The sequence below is a fragment of the Oncorhynchus mykiss genome, chromosome 20 (genome assembly GCF_057628025.1).
Source record: "Oncorhynchus mykiss isolate SJ-2025 chromosome 20, ASM5762802v1, whole genome shotgun sequence".
NCBI classification, from domain to species: Eukaryota; Metazoa; Chordata; class Actinopteri; order Salmoniformes; family Salmonidae; genus Oncorhynchus; species Oncorhynchus mykiss.
The window spans coordinates 18,823,892-18,846,081 of NC_143041.1; the positions used below are offsets into that span (position 1 = coordinate 18,823,892).

The window sequence follows — 22,190 nt, forward strand, 5'->3', positions numbered from 1 at the left end:
GGGGAATGTGAGGGGACACATCTGCGATTCAGCCACTGCCCATAGCGATTCCCTCTCCACTGCGTTGGGACAGAGGCGAGGGACCCGAAAACAGAGGCACACAACCAAAACTATTGACACAGAGCTAATACCACAGGGCAATGGAAGAAAAAAAACATGACAAAGAAAACAGAGTGAGTCAGATAGTGAAGTGAGGGCTAATGGGGAAGGGGGTTCATATTAGAGTAAAACAATGTCAATCAGGGGTAACATTTGAATGTTAACACCCTCAAAGACATTGACTGTATAAGACATCACAAGAAAGACACTGAGTAAACCATCTCATCCACTATGCCAAGAATTGGCATAATTATACACAAACTCCAAATCACCTGGGTAAGGAGCTGATCGTGGACTACAGGATAAGGAGGGCCGAGCACGCCCCCATGCACAACGACAGGGGTGTAGTGGAGCAGGTCGAGAGCTTCAAGTTCCTTTGTGTCCACATCACCAACAAACTAACACGGTCTAAACACACCAAGCCAGTTGGGAAGAGAGGTTTTTCTTTTATGGAAGCTTCTCTAATGTCAAACATGTACAGTATGGTGTACCACGGGGCAGCTCTCTAGGCCCTCTACTCTTTTCTATTGTTATCAATAACCTGCCACTGACATTAAACAAAGCACGTGTGTCCATGTACGCTGATGATTCAACCATATACGCAACAGCAACCACAGCTAATTAAGTCACTGAAACCCTTAACAAAGAGTTTCTCTGTTTTGGAATGGGTGGTCAGTAATAAACTGTCCCTAAACATCTGTAAATCTAAGAGCATTGTATTTGATACAGATCATTCCCTAAATTCTAGACCTCAGCTGAACCTGATAATGAATGGTGTGGCTGTTGAAGAAGTTGAGGAGACTAAGTGATTTGGTGTCACCTTGGATCGTAAACTGTCATGGTCAAAACATATAGATTCAATGGTTGTAAAGATGGGGAGAGGTCTGTCCGTAATAAAGAGATGCTCTGCTTGTTTGACACTACACTCCACAAAGTAAGTCCTGCAGGCTCTAGTTTTGTCTTATCTTGAATATTGTCATAGGAAAGTCCATATTATTCATAGCCATGAGTGCATGGACCTCCCTTCCATCTTATGTAGCGAACAGCAAACCTGGTTTAGAAAAACAAATAAAGCAACGCCTCTCCCCCATGTGAACTACTTGTTATGTGTATGTACTGACATGTGTAACTGATAGATGCACACACACACTACATGTTTTTAAATGTACAGTACCAGTCCAAAGTTTGTACACACCTACTCATTCAAGGGTTTTTCTTTATAAGTTTCTACATTGTACAATAATAGTGAAGACATCAAAACTATGAAATAACACATATGGAAACATGTTGTACCCAAAAAAGTGTTTACAAATATTTGAGATTCTTCAAAGTAGCCACCCTTTTGCCTTGATGACAAATTTGCACACTCTTGGCATTCTCTCAACCAGCTTCATGATGTAGTCACCTGTAATGCATTTCAATTAACAGGAGTGCCTTGTTAAAAGAACATTTATGGAATTTCTTTCCTTCTTAATGCGTTTGAGACAATCAGTTGTGTTGTGACAAGATAACCCTCTTTAGTAAAAGACCAAGTCCGTATTATGGCAAGAACATGACAGTCCATACGGACAATTTGAACGTTTCTGCAAGTGTAGTCGCAAAAACCATCAGGGGCTATAATGAAACTGGCTCTCATGAGGACCGCCACAGGAAAGGAAGACCCAGAGTTACTGTACCTCTGCTGCAGAGAATAAGTTCATTAGAGTTAACTGCATCTCAGATTCCAGCCCAAATAAATGCTTCACAGAGTTCAAGTAACAGACACATCTCAACATCAACAGTTCAGAGAAGACATGGTCAAATTGCTGCAAAGAAACCACTACAAAAGGACACCAATAATAAGAAGAGACTTGCTTGGGCCAAGAAACACGAGCAATGGACATTAGACTGGTGGAAATCTGTCCTTTGGTCTGATGAGTCCAAATTTGACATTTTTGTTTCCAACCCACCGTGTCTTTGTGAGATGCAGAATAGTTGAATGAATGATCTCTGCATGTGTGGTTCCCACCGTGAAGCATGGAGGAGGAGGTGTAATAGTGTGGGGGTGTTGTGCTGGTGGCACACTTAACCAGCATGGCTACCACATCATTCCGCAGCAATATGCCATGCCATCTCATTTGTTTTCAACAGGACAATGACCCAACACACCTCCAGGCTGTGTAAGGGCTATTTTACCAAGAAGGAGAGTGATGGCGTGCTGCATCAGATGACCTGGCCTCCACAATCTCCCGACTTCAACCCAATTGAGATGGTTTGGGATGAGTTGGACCGCAGAGTGAAGGAAAAGCGGCCAACAAGTGCTCAGCATATGTGGGAACTCCTTCAAGACTGTTGGAAAAGCATTCCAGGTGAATCAGGTTGAGAGAATGCCTCGAGTGTGCAAAGCTGTCATCAAGGCAAAGAGTGGCTACTTTAAAGAATCTTAAATCTAAAATATAATTTGATTTGTTTAACACTTTTTTAGTTACGACATAGTTTTGATGTCTTCACTATTATTCTACAATGTAGAAAAAAGTTTTTAAAAATTAAGATAAACCCTTGAATGAATGCGTGTCAAAACTTTTGACTGGTACTGTATTTCAATTGTAAAGTCTTTTATCTGTAATGTCTTTTTGGTTGTATGTCGGAACCCAGTAAGACTAGCTGTCGCCATTGGAGTCGACTTATGGAGATACTAATAAATCAAATCAAATTCTATACTAGGCAATTACCTCGACTAACCTGTACCCCCGCACATTGACTCTGTACCCCCTGTGTATAGCCTTGTTATTGTATTGTGTTAATAATAAAACATGTTTTTACTTTAGCTTATTTAGCAAATGTTTGTATTACTCTGCATTGTTGGTAAGTAAGCATTTCACGGTAAGGTCTACCTGCACCTGTTGTATTCGGCGCATGTGACAAATACCATTTGATTTGATTTGAATAGCAATTCACATTTAGAAAACAAAAAACACCACCTCTCCCCTCCGTCCCCCCCCCCCTTTCTCCCTCCTTCTGCTTCTCCGGCATCCCAGGTCCAGGGGGAGAGGGAGAGCGCTTCCCTTCCTCCCGCCTGCCATTGTGCTGAACGAGGCATACCCCTGTCTCTTTGATTATTCCAGCTTTTCGGATCATTGGGAAATCAGGGTCCCGCTGGGAAGATAATTGGCAGTAAATTAGATGATTTGCCATTCCAATGGAGCAACCGACCAAACTCTTCCAAAACCACTGATTACTCCCAATCAGGGCAATCTCAGGATTATTCCTAGAATTTAAAGTTGTGCCAGCCGCATTCACACCACAGACCAAAAAAATAAAACATCTAACTTTGGAAGTGCAACACAGTTTGTTAGCAAGCCAATTACTTCCTAGCAGAGCTCTTTTTACTCGTGTTGGTTAGGGATCACAACAGTTCTGTTCAGTGTGGTTTTGAAGTGTTCTTTCGGTAAAAACAGTGCATGGGAAAACTTCAAAAGCATCACAGCTGACGAGATGCAGGCAAGAACCAGCGTGTCTCTGAGCTGTCACAGGTCTTCTGGTTGAAAAGCACACGTTGCATCCCACACAGTGCGTACTGCTGGGGTGTGTGTGTGTGGGGGGGGGGGGGAGCATGAGAAAAGCATGCATGAAATGTGGCACATCAAATTTTCTTGAATGTGAGGAAAGGATGAAATCTAACCCCATAGCCCACTGTGAGTGGATGCAAGTTATGTGGAGGATGCTTATAAGGCATTTAAAAAAGTTCAATAACTTCAAAAAGTATAGATTAGTGTGAGAGAGAGAGAGAGAGAGAGAGATGGGTGCTTCTAACGACCTTACAAACAAATGCCTGTGGCTGTGTATAATATGTCCTAGTCACAGCGTCCATGTTGTCATAGTGTATTGGGGTTAATCCTGATGGCTAGATGGGAGACAAGAGGCCTTACCTGGCTTTTCTCATTCTCTGACCTTCTGTCACCCTCTGCCACAGCATCATGGCCACCTATTTAATTTGCTTACACTACGCTAAGTTCCTACTGTAGTACTCATGCAGCTTCTGCAGAGTTGTGACGGCCATTGGATCGACGGTCTCTGGAATCTGGAATGTTACACAATAGAGGACTCTATTGTATGCACGCATGACTTGTAAGTCACCACATATAAAAGCAGTGTTTCCCCTAGGATTTTTTTCAGCAGTGGTGGCAAGGACATGCTGTTCCCATAGACTTCCAGTCATTGAGCCAACGCTATCCACTTACAAGCGCGTCTGGGCAAAAATATATTCAGTGCCTTGCAAAAGTATTCAGACCTCTTGGATTTCTTCACATTGTATTGTGCTACAGTAGGATTCAAATATCTACACAAAATTCTCAAATGTCAAAGTGAAGAAAAAATAATAATATTAAAAAAAAATCATTACTAAAGTATTCAGACCCTTTTTTTAAGCAAGCCAAAATTAGATCAAGAGTAAAATGTGGCTTAACGAATCGCAAAATATGTTACATGGGCTCACTGTGTGAAATAATAACGATTTGACGTGATTTTTTAATGACTAACCCTTCCTCTGTACCCTATACATACAACATCTGTAAGGTCCCAGGGTCAAGTATTGAATTTCAAGCACAGATTCAACTACAAAGGCCAAGGCGCTTTGTGAAAGACTCATAAAGAATGTAGATGGGTAACAATTAACAAATCAGACATTGAATCTCTCTTTAAGCATGGTCAAGTTCATAATTATGCTGTGGATGATGTATTAAACCACCCAGACACATCAAAGATACAATCATTACCCTGAACAGAGATGCAGGACAGGAATGAAACTGCTCAGGGACGTTACCATGAGGCCATTGGTGATTTTAAAACAGCTACAGAGTTCAATGGATCTGATGGGAGAAAACTGAGGATGAATGAACAACATTGTAATGATTCAACAATGAATTACCTAAATGACAGAGTGAAAAGAAGAATACAAATACACAGAATACAAATATGTATAGTGTATGCCACAGTGCACTAAAGTAATACTGCAAAAAAAAAACTCTAGTAATAATACACTTTTTTGGCCTAAATGCAAAGCTTTATGTTTGGGGAAAATCCAACACAACACATCACTGAGTAACTGCCTCCTTATTTTCAAGCATAGTGGTGGCAGCATCATGGTATGGGTACGCTTGACATTGGCAAATACTGGGGAGTGTTCAGGATAAAAATAAATAGGGTGGAGCTAAGCACAGGCAAAATCATATAGGAAAAACGTGCTGGAGTCTGCTTAACACCAGAGACTGTGAGAGGAATTCACCCTTCAGCAGGACAATAACCTACAACACAAGGCCAAATCGACACTGGAGTTGCTTACCAAGAAGACAGTGACCAAGTGAATGTTTTTTTACTTAAAACCTGCTTGAAATTCTATGGCAAGACTTGAAAATGGCTGTTTAGCCATGACTCCCAACCTCTTGACAGAGCTTGAAGAATTTAAAAAATAAATAAATGGGCAAATAACGCACAATCCAAGTGTGCAAAGTTCATATAAACACAAAGGTGTTTCTAAATGTATTGACTCTGGGAGCTGCAACAACTATATTTTAGTTATAAAAAAAGTATTCATCAAAACAGCAACAAAAATGATTCTTACACTTTCACATTAGAGTATTTTGTGTAGGTTGTTGACAAAAAAATGGCAACTAAATCAATTGTTATCGCACTTTGTAACACAATAAAATTTGAAGAAATCCAAGGGGTCTGAATACTTTTGCAAGGCACTGTATATATGTTGTAAAAGATTATATCCTATTTTTTGCAGCGATTGCTACAATTTAGCAGCAATGGGCCACCACTGCTAAATTAATAAGGGAAACTGTTAAAGGTATCTGCTAAATGGCAAATATTATTATATTATGGTGAAACACTGGATACAACCCTTAACAACTAATTTCATTAGCGGCCCAATACAGAATTGAGGACCTTGAGCGCTTCGTTGGCACTACACTCTTAGAAAAAAAGATGCCATCTAGAACCTAAAAGGGTTCTTTGGCTGTCCCCATAGGATAACCCTTAAAATAAAATTTTTTGGTTCAGGTAGAACTCTTTTGGATTTCATGTAGAACCGAACTTAAAAGGATTCTACATGGAACCAAAAAAGGTTATCCTATGGGAACAGCCGAAGAACCCTTTTGGACCCCTTTTCTCTAAGAGTGTGGGGGATGCAATCAAAGACAGGACTTGTGGTGAGATGTATTAGGATCGTAAAAATACTCATTACGACGCTTTCAAGTCCCACCAGCCATATTTGAGCCCACTATAAAGTGGGCCTTGCTAATTAGAGACTGAGTTTGAAGGAAGAACCTTTCTCTACTTAAGACGAAGGAATGAAATGGTCACTCAGTTGCATGTTATCTGCCTGATTGTTTCACTTCTCTTTGCATTATAAGAGATAATAACTGGGCACCGAGGCTCCATTTTGGATCTAAAGAGACTGGGAGGCTGTAATATTCCCAGACTACCGCTGGAAAATAAAATAACTTCCTGATTGGAAAGAAATAGAGGTGAAAGAAATAATCAAATAGTGGTCACAATGAAACATTAGGCGAGAGGGGAAATGGTTTAAAATGGTTTCGGTCCAACGGGGGTGACAAATTTCACTTTCCCCAAAAAATAAGACAGTCAGGGAGCCTTGAAACCTCTTCAGTTATCTAATACTGCCCATTTATTTTGTCTTTAAAAACAACTTGAATTTCTCCTTCACTGATCGAGGTGAAATAAATCCTACCTTCTTCACGGCAACAACAAGATTATAGCCCAAATGCAATTGACCAGATTGAGGTATTAATTCCACACCTCTGTACATTTGTGAAAAACTAAAGGTGTTATAGTTAAGCTCAATGGATTTACAAAGGCTGCCATTCTAGGCTATTTGAATATAATGAGTGTTCTTCTATGGGGGCTGCACAGCAGGGGTATCTGCAATAGTTTGTTATTAGTTTTGTATTCAATTACTTAACAATGAGTTCATCATAATCTCAGGTGGCTGACTCAGACTGGGAAAGTCAAATAATCCACTGACTGACAATCCATTAAGTGTCTCCTCATAACCTCAACAATAACATTCTCTTTCCTATACTCCCCTGCTTAATGTATACCAGTGGCGGCTGGTGGGAGGAGCTATGGGAGGACGGGCTCATTGTAATGGCTGGAGTGGAATTCATAGAATGGAGTCAAACATGTGGTTTCCATATGTTTGAGGTGATTGGTACAGTTCCATTTATTCCATTCCAGCCAATACAATGAGCCCGTCCTCCTATAGCTGCTCACTGCTCGTTGTTTGTCTGTATTGCTATTAGAATTGTTTTTAATAACCTGCCCAGGGGCTGCGGTTGAAAATTAGCCGGCTGGCTAAAAACTGTCACCTTTACTGAAATGTTGATTAATGTGCACTGTCCCTGTAAAAATAAACTCAAAACCAGCTGCTTCTGACGTAGACAACCTTTACAAACTCTGCTTCATTCCACTCTTCGACACACCATTACAGCATCTCCATCTTCCTCCCTCACTCCCTCTCTCAAGCCCTGCCAGTCTAAAACACACAGATTGTAAAACACGCTGAGCAGAATTGACGCAACAGGTGGAAACCACACTGATCCATCACAGCAGGAACCGTTGCCATGTCAACCGCCCATAGACCCGGAATAAAGCAACCGGGGTGTGTGTGTAGAGCGAGAAGGGTTGTATTGGAGTTTGTGGATATACATCAGAATTAATTATGCTGTACATGAATAATAAGAATTAGTGAGACCAGGGTGCATCATTCCACTTACTTTTTGTGTACAAATATTTGCCTTAGCGTTCTAAGGGTAAATGGGAACAAAACGTCCCATTTAAGATTAATCTTCTTGATATGAAAATGGATCTTCTTTGATATCATTTGACTCTTGCAAGAGCAGCACAATTTAGGAGTTATTACCATATAAGCATTATATAGGCATTACCGTATAAGGTCGTGATTCAACTCACACTTTCAAAGAACAGTGAGAACAAATCCTGTGGCTGTGACCTGTAAAGAAACTAATAATGGCAACTCATTACAGCACAAGAAACCAACCACAACGGACTTCAGAAGATGACTTAAGTGGAAGGCATACTGTTTTCTTACAGCTCTTTATTGTATCTCTGTGTTACTTCTGTTCTTTAACCCCGTTCTTCAAACTGCATCCGAGCAGGACAGAAGGAAGTTTAACAGAGTGGAAGGGGAGTTCTCTTCTTTCTTTATTGGGGATTTGAGCAGTTATAAGGCTATGTCTGGACATGAATCAGTTAAATGCCAAATGGCACCCTATCCCTATATAGCACCCTACATTTGGGACGCACATTTATTCTTGCATGATGTGTTGCCTAGAATCAGCCTTCCTCCTTCTACACTCCATTCTCTCTTTCCCCAGGTCACCCACCTACTCTCAGACAATGAGTCCTCAGGCCCTACCTTGTCCTGTTGACTTATTCATGAAGATGTTTAGTAATTTGTTGGTTTAAAGGTTTATATTACAATGCAAGCATATTCTCCTCTTTTGTTTTTTTCACCAGAGGTAAGCAACAACATAGATAATAGAGCATTGACACCAATGTTTTCACTTGGCTATTCCAACACTGCATTCATGAACACCCAGCTGTCTAAGCAACTTTCTGGGGATATCTTCAGAGAGCCACCACATTTTTTACAACCTTCGCCAGTCCCTAAGAGTTAAACTATCAAGCGGTACAATTCCCTGCTCTGACCCCCCCCCCCCCCCCCCCCCGCAGCTAACCTGTGTGCAGTGGAGCTTTAGCCACGCTAGCTTTGCTACCAGCACTGCCCATGCCAGGCTAAGAGAATCACAGACAAATGAACAAATAACGGACATGAAAAGCGCTATTGGAAAAGTCTGGTGATCTTACAGATTCTATCTCCTCCTGCTACGTGGGGCATTGGTAGTACTGTGTTCAGACTGGGTTCCCACTGTTCAACAAGTTTCTTACATATCACATATTAACATATTAATGTCCCTACATATTAATGTCCCTGCTCATTAAGTTAATTTCCTTGATTTCATCTCACAAATGAATTAGCCTCTGCACATACAATGCATCATTGAAAGCACTATATACATACAGAATGTTATTGCCTACTGTACATTCTGTAATTCCCCAACGGCTGGCACAACAGGAAGGAGGAGGAGAAAGCTTCCTGCAATGCTGATCATATCACAAGCATTTCGCCACACCCGCAATAACATCTGCTAAATACACGACATAACCAAAAGTATGTGGGCACCTGAACGTCGAACATCTCATTCCAAAATCATGGGCATTAATATGGACTTGGTCCCCCCCTTTGCTGCGACAACAGCCTCCACTCTTCTGGGAAGGCTTTCCACTAGATGTTGGAACATTGCTGAGGTGACTTGCTTCCATTCAGCCACAAGAGCGTTAGTGATGTCGGGCACTGATGTTGGGCGATTAGGCCCGGGTCGCAGTCGGCGTTCCAATTCATCCCAAAGGTGTTTGGTGGGGTTGAATCAGGGCTATGTGCAGGTCAGTCAAGTTCTTCCACACAGATCTTGACAAACCATTTCTGTATGGACCGCGCTTTGTGTAGGGGAGCATTGTCATGCTGAAACAGGAAAGGGCCTTCCACAAACTGTTGTCACAAAGTTGAAAGCACAGAATAATCATTGTATGCTGTAGCATTAAAATTTCCCTTCACTGGAAGTGAGGGGCCTAACTCGAACCATGAAAAACAGCACCCAACCATTATTCCTCCTCCACCAAACGTTACAGTTGGCACTAGGCATTGGGGCCGGTAGCGTTCTCCAGGCATCCGCCAAACCCAGAATTTGTCTGTCGTGATTCATCACTCTAGTGCAGGCTTGGGCAACTCCAGTCTTCGGGGGCCTGATTGGTGTCACACTTTTGCCCCAACCCCAGCTAATACGGCTGACTCCAATAATCAACTAGGCATGATGCATTAAAAATGCAATTAGTTTAAATCAGCGGTGTTTGCTGGGGATGGATAATTGTGTGACTCCAATCAGGCCCCCGAGGACTGGAGTTCCCAAGCCTGCTGTAGAGAACGTGTTTACTGCTCCAGAGTCCAACGGCAGTGAGCTTTACACCACTCCAGCAGACGCTTGGCATTGTGCGTGGTGATCTTAGGCTTGTGTGCAGCTGCTCTCCCGTGAAAACCCATTTCATTAGCTCTCGACGAACAGTTCTTGTGCTGACGTTGCTAGATGCGGTTTGGAACTCGGTAGTGAGTGTTGCAACTGAGGACAGACGTTTTCTACGCGCTTCCAGCTGCAGCACTCGCTTGTCTGGCCTACCACTTCGCGACTGAGCCATTTTTGCTCCTAGACGTTATCAATTCAAAATAACAGCACTGCGGGGCATGGCAGAAGTTTTACGAACTGACTTGTTGGAAAGGTGGCATCTCATGACGGTGCCATGTTGAAAGTCATTCTACTGCCAATGTTTGTCTATGGAGATTGCATGGTTGTGTGCTCGACTTTATACACCTGCCAGCAACTTTTGCACATTGTATATTTGTTCGCGACCAATCATTTTCTTTTCTTTAATTTATCATACCACCATCAAAGTCCGTCTTTAAGCCTGAGGTACACAGTATAATACTCCATCCATATAGGTTATTTCCTGGAGAGGTTGGCTATATTTGAATACCTTTCAAACAAGCCACCTTGGCAGTATGAATAGTCCCCCAGAGGCAGTGAGGGGAAATTGGCATTATATCAGTCAGTGGGTGATCCTATGGACTCACCCTACTAACATCCACGCTGCGTACAGTGCTATAGATACTTGATGAGAGTTACACGGGCTAAGCTTTTACACAGTCACACCCTTCATCTTCATAATTGATGTATTTTCTTGTAATGGGTTAGGTAGGTAAGTAGGTAGGTAGGTAGGTAGCAGTGGATACTGCTGAGGGGAGGACGGATCATAATAATGGCTGGAACGGCGCTAATGGAATAGCTTCAAACCCATAGAAACCATGTGTTTGATACCATTCCAGTCATTCTGCTCCAGTCATTACCGCAAGCCCGTCCTCCCCAATTAAGGTACCACCAACCTCCTGTGGTAGGTAGGTTGGCAGGTCGGTAGGCGTGTGAAGTACGGTGGTAGTGTAAGTGCGACGATTCTCTCATGGCTCAATAAGAGGCATGGGAGAGAGCCGTAATAGCTACCCTCTGATGTAATGAGACAATCTCGCCTTAATTGCACAGTTTAATAGTTGAGCCATGTACTTGCTAATTTGAGGCATTTGCCTGCTTAAACAGTAGTCATTTTTAGATGATATTCCCCGTGCCGTAATCACTCCAACTTGTTGTTGTGAAACAGTTTTTTCCCCAAGGTTTGTTCACGTTCTCTCTTAACAATGCAAATGGCTTCTTGAGATAATTACAGGTCATTGCATCTCTGTTTGTTTCTTTCTCTCTGCGTGTGTCTCTCTCTGCCTCTCTTTCTATCCTCTCCCTCGGTAGTACGCGGTTCTCTCGAAGGCACAACGGTGACTCACTCTGATTGAATATTGTAATGCAGCAGCAAGGTGTATTTGACTGAGCAAAAAGTCTGTCATGTCAAATGAGGGATGCGATTGCAGAGCATTGGCGTTCCACTACATCACCATGGAGGGTGCTGCTGCTGTTCTCACTCCGTGGCCCTGCAGAGGGAAAGCTGCCAAAGACAGTCACTAATAACTAAGACCAGGAGTTTTTATTTACCATGTGACATGACCAGGATAAACTCTAGGCCTTAGTTAGTTAGGCTATAACTACATCTACAGTAAGAGACGGGATATCTTTCCTCTCAATCCAAATCTCTTTATCACTGCGAGTCAAACGAACCAGAACCCAATAGAGATATTATTTTCCCTATCATAAAAGAGCCAGAAAACATTTCCATTGGGTAGAGTTTAAAGCCCCAGAATGTATCTGTGATCTGTACTGAGATGGATTGCAGCGATCAGTGATTGTAATGGCATTTGCCAGAATGCTCTTTCTCCCTTTGAAAACGAGCCAGAATGAAATCACTGCAACCTTGGAAACTCTTTGAAACTCATTAGCCACTTAAACTGCCAGGCCAAATTTGGCAGATTTATGTGGGGCTTGGATCCGGAAAATGATCCTGCTTAAAGACAAGCTCTCGAACTTCGGTATAATTTCATCCAGTAGTTTTGAAAGTGGTGCTCGCGAGCCAAAAGTGGTCCCAGTTTATTGTGTACTACAATTTCCTATTGTGTACTATGTCATCCATTTTGCGTGGTACAGTATGTTAAAAACATTGCACATTGTATGATATCATACGAATTTGCCAATTTGTTTGATATGCTACGATATGCTACGGGTGCGTTCATAAATTCACTCTGGAGAGCGCTGTCAGATTTTTTATTTGAAAATTCAGAGCGTTTTAATCTCGAACCGTTCAGAGTGCACACTGGACGCTCTGGCCGAGGAGTAGGGTTGATCAGACTCACAACGGCAGTCAAGCACCCAAGCTAACTGCCTAAAGTTAGCTAGCTGGCTAGCTACTTCTAGACGTAAACGAGAGAACACCTCACTCTGACCATTTTTCTCGCCCTAGCAGAGCTGGTTAGGCTGTTTTCGTTTTATCCAGAGCGTTGGTGACTGTTACTCTGCTGCTGGAAACAATTTAATTAGGCTTTTCTTGCTGACGTTTACTGACACCGGCCGTATTCAATGGGTGTTGAGCGTTCGTAAATTCATCAGTTATTCTGCACTTTAGCACACTCAGACAAGAGTGCTCTGAAATCAGAGTAGATAGCAAGAGGGAATTTACAAACGCACCCCTACTCCTCGGCCAGGGTGTCCAGTGTGCGCTCTGAATTTACAAACAGACAATCTGACAATGCTCTGATTTTACAAACGCCCAGAGTGCACACTGGCACTCCAGATTGATTTACAAATTCAATCTGGAGAATTGAAGAATCAGAAGAATACTCAGGGATGTCATCATGATTCATTTCATCTCCACCATCGGAGTCGTTTACATTCATTGGGTCTTCTTGCCATGGTTAAATGACGCACGCTCTCACTGTGTACCACAAATAGGCCAGAGTAGATTGAGATTACATAACATGTTGAGATTAGAATATATCAATACAATAGAATGGCCTGCCCTTTTCTTCATTCACAATTGGTGACATAATTACGCATTGTTCGCTTCCCCTCGCTCATCAACTCATCCATTCTCCCCCATCATACTTTAGCCTACTTCATTTATATCATCTCTTATTATAGGCATTGTGTGAAATTCGTTTTGGTATAGTTTAGGGTCCAGTGTAGGCTGCTGAGGGGAGGACGGACCATAATAATGGCTGGAACGGTACAAATGGAATGATTTCAAACACATGGTTTCCATGTGTTTGATGTATTTGATTCCATTCCACTAATTCCGCTCCAGCCATAACCATGAGCCCGTTCTCCCCAATTAAGATGCCACCAAGCTCCTGCGTTACTTTCCTTTTCAAGGCAAATATCAGGGTGATTTTCAACTGGGCACGGCATCTTCAACTATTGAGAGAAGGAGGAGCAGGCCCTACGGTCTAGGGGAGGGGCAACAAGGAAAACTATATAAAAATGCCATGCCTTCCTAAAACTGACTATTACATCAATTCTGTTTGTGATATAAAGAATTTAACAACGACAGTGTGTATTATAGAGTTATTTGGGAAACGTCAAGGGCGGAGTTGGGAAGGACTTAAAAAATTGTTCAAATTTTTTAAATTCATGAGCAGTCCAAATGACTGCTTTAGTGGTTCTATTGTGGGTTTTATGGTAATGAAAGGTAATTGAACTGTAAAAATGTATTTGCCTACCTTTTAAAGTGGCATGAACACAACCAGTCATGATGTTTTCATCTGATTGTAAAACAAAATCACTTCAAAAAAGTAGGTTACCATTTCATGGTAGTCCAAAATAGCATCCAACCCACTGAAACAGCGGCCTTCTGTCTTACAATATGCAGCCCCGTGTATCTGATGCGGTTTGGCAAAAAAAGGAATGTCATCCCATGCTCTTTTATTCCTTCAGATACACGGGCTACACATACTGAGACAGAGAGGCACTGTTTCGCTTGTTTGGATGCTTTATCTGACAGCGTGCGCGTCTCGGTCAAATGAATTATCAATATTTCAATATCTTCTTTGAACGGGCCAGGATGTACGTTAGGGTGGGGGTGGGGGTGGGGGTGGGTCCATTAACGCAAGCCCTGGGCTTTTGGCTGTGCTGTGGGCTCTTAGATTCCATATTCATACATAGAAATGCAAGGCATAGAGTATATTTATGTCCCAGTATTAGGTGACAGGCTAATCTATGGTATGGCTTAAGATCTTAACAGTGCACCCACTTGATCAGTTACAAGCAATGAGGGAAAAATATGGGTACTTTACACAGGCGTGTTTACATGGGTAAGTGTGTTTTTTTTTAAATGTAACAGTGACTTTTGCCATTCTCCCTACCAGCTATGATGGACATTACCATCTACAGCAATTGATTTAAATACAGTCGTCTGATTAGCATGCCACTAGTCTCCAGTGGTTAAAACGACCCAGCGAGAGCTGCCGTAACACATATATATTATACTACCTGACCCATCAATCATCCCTCACTGCTTCCATCCGACAGTTAGCGCTGCTTCCCTGTTCCCTTTCCTTGCTGGTGGCAGGATAGTAGTTATATTCCACAGCCACTAGAAATATCGAATAAAACATGTTATTAAGAGTCTTGTTTTAGATGCTGAATTAACGAGGGTCGATTTGGAGGGCTTAATTATGGAATCTGTGAGAATAAGGCAGGACAGTAAAAAAGGCTGCTCTGACTCCACTTGTCCAATTACAGCAGGGGGGGGGGGGGGGGTTATAGGCGCTACTATTGAGTGGTGGTAATGTATCTCTGTTAAATTGATTTGGATATACTGCGAGGATATTTGTGCTCGCTGGAAGGAAAAAATAATAACACTGCAAATTCTCCCCTGAAGAATCAAATCAACTACCTTAAGTGCTGAGATACTTTCCTAACATGGCCTACTCTGTATCCATGTAACATAGGCACCCTGGCAAGAGTGAACTCCAGTTATCCTCTACAGTCACCTTGACATTTCCACTCTCTGCTCTACTCAGTGGCTAAGAGTAGAGCAGAGCAGCGAGGGTGCCTTGGTGAAGTGCACTCAATAAGAGGCATTTCCCCTCTCGGAGAGTGGTGGCCCATGGCCAGGTCCACAGCCTCCCCTGGCTCCTAAATCAATGTTGCTCCCCCGACTCCACGCCGACCTTAACCCTTCTGTGCTTCAAAAACCATCTCCTCCCACGGTCCCTCTGCGGTCACGGCCTCACTCAGAACAAACACCCAGGGACGGCGCAGAGCTGTGTGGTCGCGAGTATGACAGCTCCACACACCAAAGAGCTCAACCTCCACCACTACTAGCTACACGGAGCTGAAAGGAAAAAAAACTCAAGATAAATTGGCTCAGTTCCATTTCCTAATTTTAGAGTATTTTTGGGAAGCCGCCTCTTCCCTGCTTAATACACTTGACCATCCTCGCATGAGAAGTGGCAAGTTACTCCTACGAGTCTGACTCAACTCCTTAACAGGAAGTGCAATATCACTGAATGGCAAATATCAGATCATCTCTGCTGTACTAAAACATGAGAGATTGCCAACGGTTGACAGCATGTGCTATATAATGGCGTAGTCGGCAGGATCCAATAGACATACAGTCAGTGGGTGCCTATCATGTAAGCAGATCAGTACAGAGAAAGAGAGACTGAGGGAGCGAGTCAGAGAGACGAGTTAAGTGAATAAACAAAGCGTGCCATTGGCAGGCACATTCGTGGGACAGAGGATGGTCATTTGTCCGTGTAGTGGGAGCCATTCCTCACACCGGAGCTCCCCCTCATTTGATTCCCAGGTGTCCTGAAGTTGCCTTTTTCTTAAGCAACACAGAAACACGCACACAACCATCCTCAAACCGCAGGCCTCCACTACTCTGAGCCCGAGCTGCTTGCCAGGCAGCCAGAATATATTTTAAATCAGTGTTTGCATCAGATGCCGGGATATGAGTCCGGAAAGGTCCGCAAATTAATTATCCAGGACTGATTCGTTTTAAAGCGAGGCACACAGCTAATGGGTGATGCTGCAGAGACAACCACGGCTGTTTATCTTGTGGAGATAGAACTGGGCTTGCACTTTTGGATGTTTATCCACGCTCCAGCTATGCATCTTCTTTCTAAATTGCACCAGTCTGGGAGAATAAGTCAGGGCGGCAACATGATTAATTCTGCCCAATTGTTTCCTCTGTCATAAAATGGTGTCTTTCAGGCCAGCACTGACTGAAGCAGGCTCAGGGTTGGAGCTGGCTGCCAGCTGGGTATGAGTGATTCTCAGAGCTCTCTGTAGAATCACCACAGAAGAGAGAGCGAGGGAGAGGGCGGGAGGAGGAGAGAAGGAGATGAATCTCATCACTCTGGGTTCCTGGTGTCACACCATCTCTGGTCCTATTTGAGAAGTTGCACAGGGGTGACGGCACCTCGAAGGTGTGTGAGTCTCTACCTTCACATGGAACATAAGAGTAGGCTTGAGTCTTCTGTGCTCTAGTCTTATCATTCTTATCCATTGTATTGTACTCATCCATTGTACTCCAGCAGACTATGTCACCACCAGGAAACAGGGGAATGTTCTCAATAAACACTCATCTTATCTGCATGGCCACTAAAAAAGGTCATATCAATTAAACGCTTTTCACCGTCAGCACAATGGTGCACTTAAAGCCTGGAGAGAAAAGGTTTTCTGTTTAGTTTTCTAGTGAGATCAATATTGATGCGGTAATCATGGAATTCAACCAGAGAATGCTGCTCCTCTGACAATGAGGAGACAAAAAGCGTTGATTTGTTTTAGATGCAGGACATTGATGATTGTCTGTGTAAAGAAAGGACAGTGGAAATTTCTCTAAGAAATAAAACAATCATTCATTCAGCGCAGGACGCCAGGGTAAAATTATTGTTTTTACACTAATGCAGTGGTAACGGAGCTGCTGGTCATGATAAAGAACGGTAATTAGCCTAATTTGCTTGACTTTTAATTTGTACAGTGAGAAGAAAAAGTTCAAATCAAAAAGTCAAATCTCATTGGTCACATACACGTATTTAGCTGATGTTATTGCGGGTGTAGCGAAATGCTTGGGTTTCTAGCTCCAACAGTGCAGTAGTATCAAAAAAGATCTAAGTATCTTCACAACTATACACACAAATCTAAAAGTAAAATAATAAAATGAAGAAATATCTAAATATTAGATGTCATATATATATAGATGTTATTTTACCCCCAATTTCGTGATATCCAATTGTTATTAGTTACTATCTTGCCTCATCGCTACAACTCCCGTACGGGCTCGGGAGAGACGAAGGTCGTCTCTGGTGGCACACTGCGATGCAGTGCCCTAGACCACTGCGCCACCCGGGAGGCCCTGTGAGCAATGTCATATTTATATATTTCTTAATTCTATTATTTTACTTTTAGAGTTGCGTGTATTGTTGTAAATCGTTTTGAGATACTCCTGCACTGTTAGCAAATATCCAATAATGACACTTCAGTGTCAGAGTCAATAAAGAAATCCTACCATTATAAAAACAATTCTTTGAGTGGAGATGCTGTGTGAGCTTCCAATTCCAATCATTTTTGCTGAAGCATTTTATAGCTAATGAAAAAGGTAATTTGACAGAAACTTTCAGACATGGTTCTCGATGTTTGAGAACAATAGTTTTATATAGAATCAAATCAAAGGCTTACGGTAAAATAATTGCTCGTTCCAAGGATGAAAAACGACTCCCTAAAACGCACAATCTCCATTATTAATGAGCTCCCACTGTCATAAGAAACACTTATGCTTTGTCTTGTATGTGATGCGTTTTCAAACAAGCTAAATCAACTTTACTACAATGAGCAAGTGTGTGTGTGTGTGTGTGTGTGTGTGTCACGTTTATTTGCGCTCTTATGAAAAGCCTTCTTCATTGGTGTTGTGAGTTATTCTGTATCCGTGAGCCACCGAGGCAAGAGAGCTATGGTAATGCATGCTTTCTTTGTCCTCAAGCAACACAATATGGACACCCACATTCAAAATGAAACACTGCCCAACACTTACCATCAACAACACAGGCCTATATGTGCCTCCAGTATCTTCACTTGGTATTGGTTATTCACTCCTACAAGATTCCACCAATCATGTTACTGGACATAAAAACACAAATACTGTACGTGCCTCCAGTATTTTCACTTGCATTGGTTCCTCACCCCTACAAGATTCTACCAAATCACGTCACTCTCAAATGTAAAATGACACAAAGCAACGGTGTTCTGTTCTAAGTCAGCCAGAGATCTCTCGCTCTCTCTCTCTCCTCCCTCACCACAGGAAGAGAATCATATTAGCAGCCGCACGGCCCCCTGGGAGCCTATCGGTTCGATTGGTCACAGAGAGGAGCAGGCGCCGAGCGCAGGGGTTACTGGACAGCAGGACACATCACAAGGTGTGAATCCCTCCCTTACCCATAATCCCCCACACCCCGAGCTGTCAGCGGTGGTCTCAGAGGGCTGACTATCTGGCGTGGAGGAAAAGGTCAGCGATGAGTAGGAAGTCATCGAGCCACTCCCTGGCTGTGCCGTATTGATCCCCTCTGCCCCTCAATGTCATTAATTGAAAAAGCCCAGGGACTCAACTGTGACCAATTACCGAGCAGCCTCCAATGGTATTAGATGCCATTGTTTGTGTACTTGTGTGCAAAGGCCACATATACTTACATGCAGTTAACATAGATTTTGCTGAAAGAGATTTATGCAAATAATGAGCAGCAAGCCCTTGGCTGCTATTGACCTCCTCCGGAAGGTCGTGAAAGGCAAACTGACTTGGTGAGTTTCCGTTTCAATTCAACATCAACAGCTTCTAATGTACTGTATGTAACGTATACGGACCCCTGGCAAGTTATGACGACATGGTTTACGAGCAATTGACCAATTGAACTTTGAATTCCACTGCTTCTGCCCCGCTTACCCCTTCAAAGTAGCAGGATACATTGCAAATTTAAAAAATGACTGGTCATTGGTCAGAATAATCAGATCAGATTGTGAAGGTGTTTTTGCTGTGGGCTGAAAACACCATCCCACCCGAACAGGCTGAAGTTTTTTTTTGTTTTTTTAAGCTCTTACACTTGTAAGGGATTTCCTCTTCTTCTTCTGAAGAGGAGAGTCGAGAAGGATCGGACGACCAATATGTGGCGTGGTAAGTGTCCATGGTTATTTTAATAAGAAATACTCAACATGAACAACTGAATACAAAAACAATAACCGTGGAACGACCGAAAACCATAAACAGTACCGTGTGGTGAAAAACACAGACACGGAAACAAACACCCACAAACAAACAGTGAAACCCAGGCTACCTAAGTATGATTCTCAATCAGAGACAACTAATGACACCTGCCTCTGATTGAGAACCATACTAGGCCGAAACATAGAAATCCCCAAATCATAGAAAAACAAACATAGACTGCCCACCCCAACTCACGCCCTGACCATACTAACTAATGACAAAACAACGGAAATAAAGGTCAGAACGTGACAACACTAAAAGGGCATCATTATAATTTTCACAATTTCAGAGTGTTATTTATACCTTAGTGTGGAAATATATATATATATAAAAAAAAAGGCAAATTAGGTTTTTGACTGCACTGCTCCTTTAAGCAGCAGTTGTGCTTTTTCAATCCAGAAAAAAAGGTACAGACCGATTCCAGCGTATGGATGTTACAGAATGGACAAAATAAATAAATGAAACTTTTGATGTGTGCGTCTTGGGGGGAGTGTATACCAAAAAAGAGTGGCATGTTGGACAAATAAAGCAAATAAAAGAGGTTGTATGGATGTTACACGACATGGACCAACTTTTTGGGGGTGACTGAACTCATTAGCAAAGTCTGTGAGTTTGTAAGTGTCAGGTCAAAACATGGATAGACCATTTGGGAAGAAAAGGCTTGGTTGAACACAAAAAAAAAAAAAAAATTGAAAAGACTGTCATTAACATTGTGACTTTAGAGAGGAAAAACAACTTATATATTTTACACCCTTCGTTATGTTACAGTCTGAAACAGAGGCTAATTTCTTGATCAACATCTACCATCATCACCAATACAACTCACTATGAAACAAGCAAATTAGGCTACCTGTTTTGAAAGCAACATGTCTTTAAAGGCTGCCTCACACTGGATAGCAATGATGTGTGGAAAATGGAGTCGAGTCCTACTCGACTCAATACTTCCACCTAGCTTTCTATCCACAGAAGATACTGCTGCTCAACTATTTTGGGGAGCCTTAAGCCTTGTTCACTCTAATCAAATTTTTGGGCATATTCAATTTTAATAATTTTTTCTACCTGCAGTCTGAACAGCCAAAAACCACGTTGAATCGGATATTTCAAGCGACTTTCAAACCACCATTGTAAGTGGTTTGAAATCAGATACAAATCTGATTCCTGGCCATGCGACTTGTGTCTGAATAGTCAACTATGATTTAATTGCTTTCAAGTGGGTTTTAGGCATGGACTATAAGGTGTCAAAAGCATTCCACGGGGATACTGGCCCATGTTGACTCCAATGCTTCCCACAGTTGTTTCAAGTTGGCTGGATGTCCTTTGGGTAGTGGACCATTCATAATACACATGAGAAACTGTTAAGCGTAAAAGCCTATTCTATAATTTTTATGGAATTGTTGTGGTAATTAAAACATGACTTATTTAGAATTGATCAGAATTAAATTGTTTTGCCAACTCCGTGTAGCTTGGAAACTCCCATGGCCGGCATTGTTGTCACCTGAGCTTGCTACATAACTTCTGAGCGATAGGCAGCACAAGAGAACCACCACCAATCAGCCTACACCACTGCACACACACACACACAACTAGCATAGCCATGTCAGCAAATGACTGCTTTCTGAAAACACATAAATCTGACTTGGTCACTTGTACAGTCAGTATTCCAAAATGGGCCTGCAATGTAATCAAGGCTTAAGAGCTTCAAAGAGGAATAGGTGTTTCACTTTAAATTATCCTCTTCTCCTCTTAAAAAATAACTAGCCTACAAACTGCACTTGAGGTATAGTTATGCTACTAAGTAGCCTACTAACCAAATATGGCGAAAGGGGGAGAAAAATGCTTTTAAAAATAATTCAATGGCGTCCCTTACCTTCCTGGACCGCCTGGAAAGGGTTGTTCGCCTCGACAAGTTTTATGGAGTGTGTGATTTTCTCGCTCTGCAAAATGTCGTCGTTGAGACTGAGGTCTGAGATCGCCAGCTGGAAAACCTCGTCATCCCTCACTGCGTTCTCCTCGAATATGGCACCTGTTGAAAAGATGCAATTGTCAACATTGCAATATGTGTAGAGATGCATTGCAAAAACTAGGAGTGTATTGATTATGCCAAATCTTTTGCAAAATGTTTCGTCATTTTTTATTTTTTTTTTAAGAACAAAACGGGGAGGGACCTTCTTTAAATTTGTATTGGCGGATCGCAACCAACTGAAAGGTGAATACACCACCACCTACTCTACTGGATTGTGAGGCAGGTCATGGTTTCCCTATTCATCAATTTCTCTTATCTATCCCTGTGTTTCCGCCTACTGTTCTGTATTGTGAATTCATTATACTTTGTGACACAAAAAGGGAAGGAAAAAAGAACGGGGAAATAGGAAGAAAAATGACCCTTCCAACTAACCCTACACCCATTAAAAACCTCACCATTATTCCACTACTTGGCCCTATCTGATCATACACCAGGCTGGCAGCCTGGGAGGACGGGACACTATCGTTCAACACAACTTGTAACTCTTAGGCAGTAAAATCCCGTACACCCAAGTACTTCTCTGCAGCTGCCACCACAACATCTATTTCTGTGATTTATGTTCAATTTATGTGGTACAGTTGATAACCACGAATATGAACGCTACGAAACCAACCTTACTGAAGCACCTATCACTCTCTATTGGCCTCAGTTTACACACAAGGAATCTCTTAGCATCCCTCGCCAT

The 22,190-nt window shown here is 42.2% G+C and overlaps 1 protein-coding gene across 2 annotated transcripts in view; it reads right to left on the reverse strand.

Annotated features, from left to right (window-relative positions):
• Positions 1-22,190, reverse strand: part of LOC110499015 (glutamate receptor ionotropic, delta-1-like) — a 428,806-nt gene that overhangs the window by 397,876 nt on the left and 8,740 nt on the right. For both annotated transcript variants that reach the window (XM_036955857.2, XM_036955858.2), the window contains exon 2: positions 21,350-21,505. In XM_036955857.2, coding sequence (XP_036811752.1) covers positions 21,350-21,505 — 156 coding nt within the window. The remainder of the gene's footprint in view (positions 1-21,349; positions 21,506-22,190) is intronic.